The sequence below is a fragment of the Papilio polytes genome, unplaced genomic scaffold (genome assembly GCF_000836215.1).
Source record: "Papilio polytes unplaced genomic scaffold, Ppol_1.0 DF821289.1, whole genome shotgun sequence".
NCBI lineage: Eukaryota > Metazoa > Arthropoda > Insecta > Lepidoptera > Papilionidae > Papilio > Papilio polytes.
Genome location: NW_013527915.1, coordinates 6359106 through 6361103, shown reverse-complemented (window position 1 = coordinate 6361103; position 1998 = coordinate 6359106). Strand labels below are relative to the sequence as shown.

The window sequence follows — 1998 nt, the reverse complement described above, 5'->3', positions numbered from 1 at the left end:
TGACTGTGCTAACAGCTACAGTTGTATTGCTGATGTGATATTACTGAAATGTCATCGTATATGGCAGGTGTTTTCGATTTAGATTTGGATGTTGATACAGTTACTGTTGGAGATTCTGACGAAGACGATATTATTGAAGTTGATGAGGTATTTATGTTATCTTCCTTTCTTTAGAAAATCGTTGACACCATTCCATAACCTAACATTTATCGTGTCGTATATTTCGAATCCAATGTTCAAGGGCTTCGATTTAATTTACATTTGAGTTTAAAAAATCTAATAGTTATGATAATTTTACAAGTAAACTTTTTAGTTGTAAATCACAAAACATCTTATTCACATTTAAAATCTCATGTTATTACATGTCACATATAAAAAAATTAAATATTTTTGCGCAGGTCGATTATGATCCCGAACTTAATGTGAATAATATAGCTGAGTGAGTATTTAATTCTTTTTTTAGAATATAATGACATTTCAATTTACTATATAATTTTTTTTTATTATTTTTTATAGATCTGAGTGTTCAGAAACTATACAGCTGTCAGAAGATAATGTGAATCCAGGCCAGTGCAAGCGTCTAGGACCCCAAGATTTCGAACTAAGAAAAGTGTTAGGAAAAGGTGGCTATGGCAAAGTATTTCAAGTACGAAAAATCACAGGTCCTGATGCAGGTGCTCATTTTGCGATGAAGGTTCTTAAGAAAGCTTCTATAGTCCGTAATCAGAAAGATACTGCACACACTAAAGCAGAACGAAATATTCTAGAAGCTGTTAAGGTAAGATTATATTGCAATTTAACAAATCAACTTCACTTAATCAAATTAATTGTGTTACACTTGTACTATGTTTAAGTTAATTAAGTTGATCAAATAGTATTTTAATTTTCAGCATCCATTTATAGTTGAATTAGTATATGCTTTCCAAACTGGTGGAAAACTGTATTTAATTTTAGAGTATTTAAGTGGTGGAGAACTTTTTATGCATCTGGAGAGAGAAGGTATTTTTCTTGAAGACACAGCTTGGTAAGTAATGTACTTTTTTTTTTGGTTTAACATTTTACCAAAATATAAAAAAAAACATACAGTAGTTTTGGACTAAAGTGGACATATGTAATTTTTTGGTTTTATATACAAGATATGATTGATAAAGATTATTATAATTGTGTATTATTTTAGATAGGGGCTAATTATAAAACTAACATTTGAAAAATCTAGAAGTTAAAGTTAGACTTACTAGGTTGTCAGTTTTAATAATTACATAAGTATTTTTTTCACTTGTAGTAGATTTTTTTCAATGTTAAATATTTTAATGTAACACTGTAAATATTTTAATATAATATTTGCCAGAAAATTACTACAAATTTTAAATCTAAATGTCAATATGTTTTTTTTTCAGCTTTTATTTATCAGAAATAATTTTGGCACTAGAACATTTACATAGCTTGGGTATAATTTATCGTGACCTCAAACCAGAGAATGTTTTACTAGATGCACAGGGTCATGTAAAACTCACTGATTTTGGCTTATGTAAAGAACATATACAAGAAGGTATTGTTACACATACATTTTGCGGTACAATTGAATATATGTAAGTAATTTTTTTTATTTCAACATGCATATAGTTTATATGAAATGATTTCTATATTTAAATTTAACTCTCAAGGGCGCCAGAAATATTAACAAGAAGTGGCCATGGGAAAGCTGTAGACTGGTGGAGTTTAGGTGCTTTAATGTATGACATGCTGATTGGTCAGGTATGTAAATTTTGTTTTGTACTAAATAGATGTAAATTCTAAATCATGAAGGAATTCTGTTAAATTCACCACAAATTATCAACAAAACGGTTAGTAGGTAAACCATAATTTAGTTTGTTTATAAATCATTTCAGCCACCATTTACTGGTGATAATCGCACTAAAACAATAGAGAAAATATTAAAAGGAAAACTCATGTTACCTGCTTACCTCACACAAGACGCACGAGATTTGATACGACGTC

The 1998-nt window shown here is 29.1% G+C and overlaps 1 protein-coding gene across 1 annotated transcript in view; it reads left to right on the top strand.

The window, feature by feature from the left end:
* Positions 1-6: 6 nt before the first annotated feature.
* Positions 7-1998, top strand: part of LOC106109175 (ribosomal protein S6 kinase beta-2) — a 4415-nt gene continuing 2423 nt past the window's right edge. The window contains exons 1-7 of the mRNA XM_013290580.1: positions 7-147; positions 399-439; positions 517-778; positions 891-1024; positions 1398-1589; positions 1665-1755; positions 1890-1995. Coding sequence (XP_013146034.1) covers positions 49-147; positions 399-439; positions 517-778; positions 891-1024; positions 1398-1589; positions 1665-1755; positions 1890-1995 — 925 coding nt within the window. The 5' untranslated portion in view covers positions 7-48. The remainder of the gene's footprint in view (positions 148-398; positions 440-516; positions 779-890; positions 1025-1397; positions 1590-1664; positions 1756-1889; positions 1996-1998) is intronic.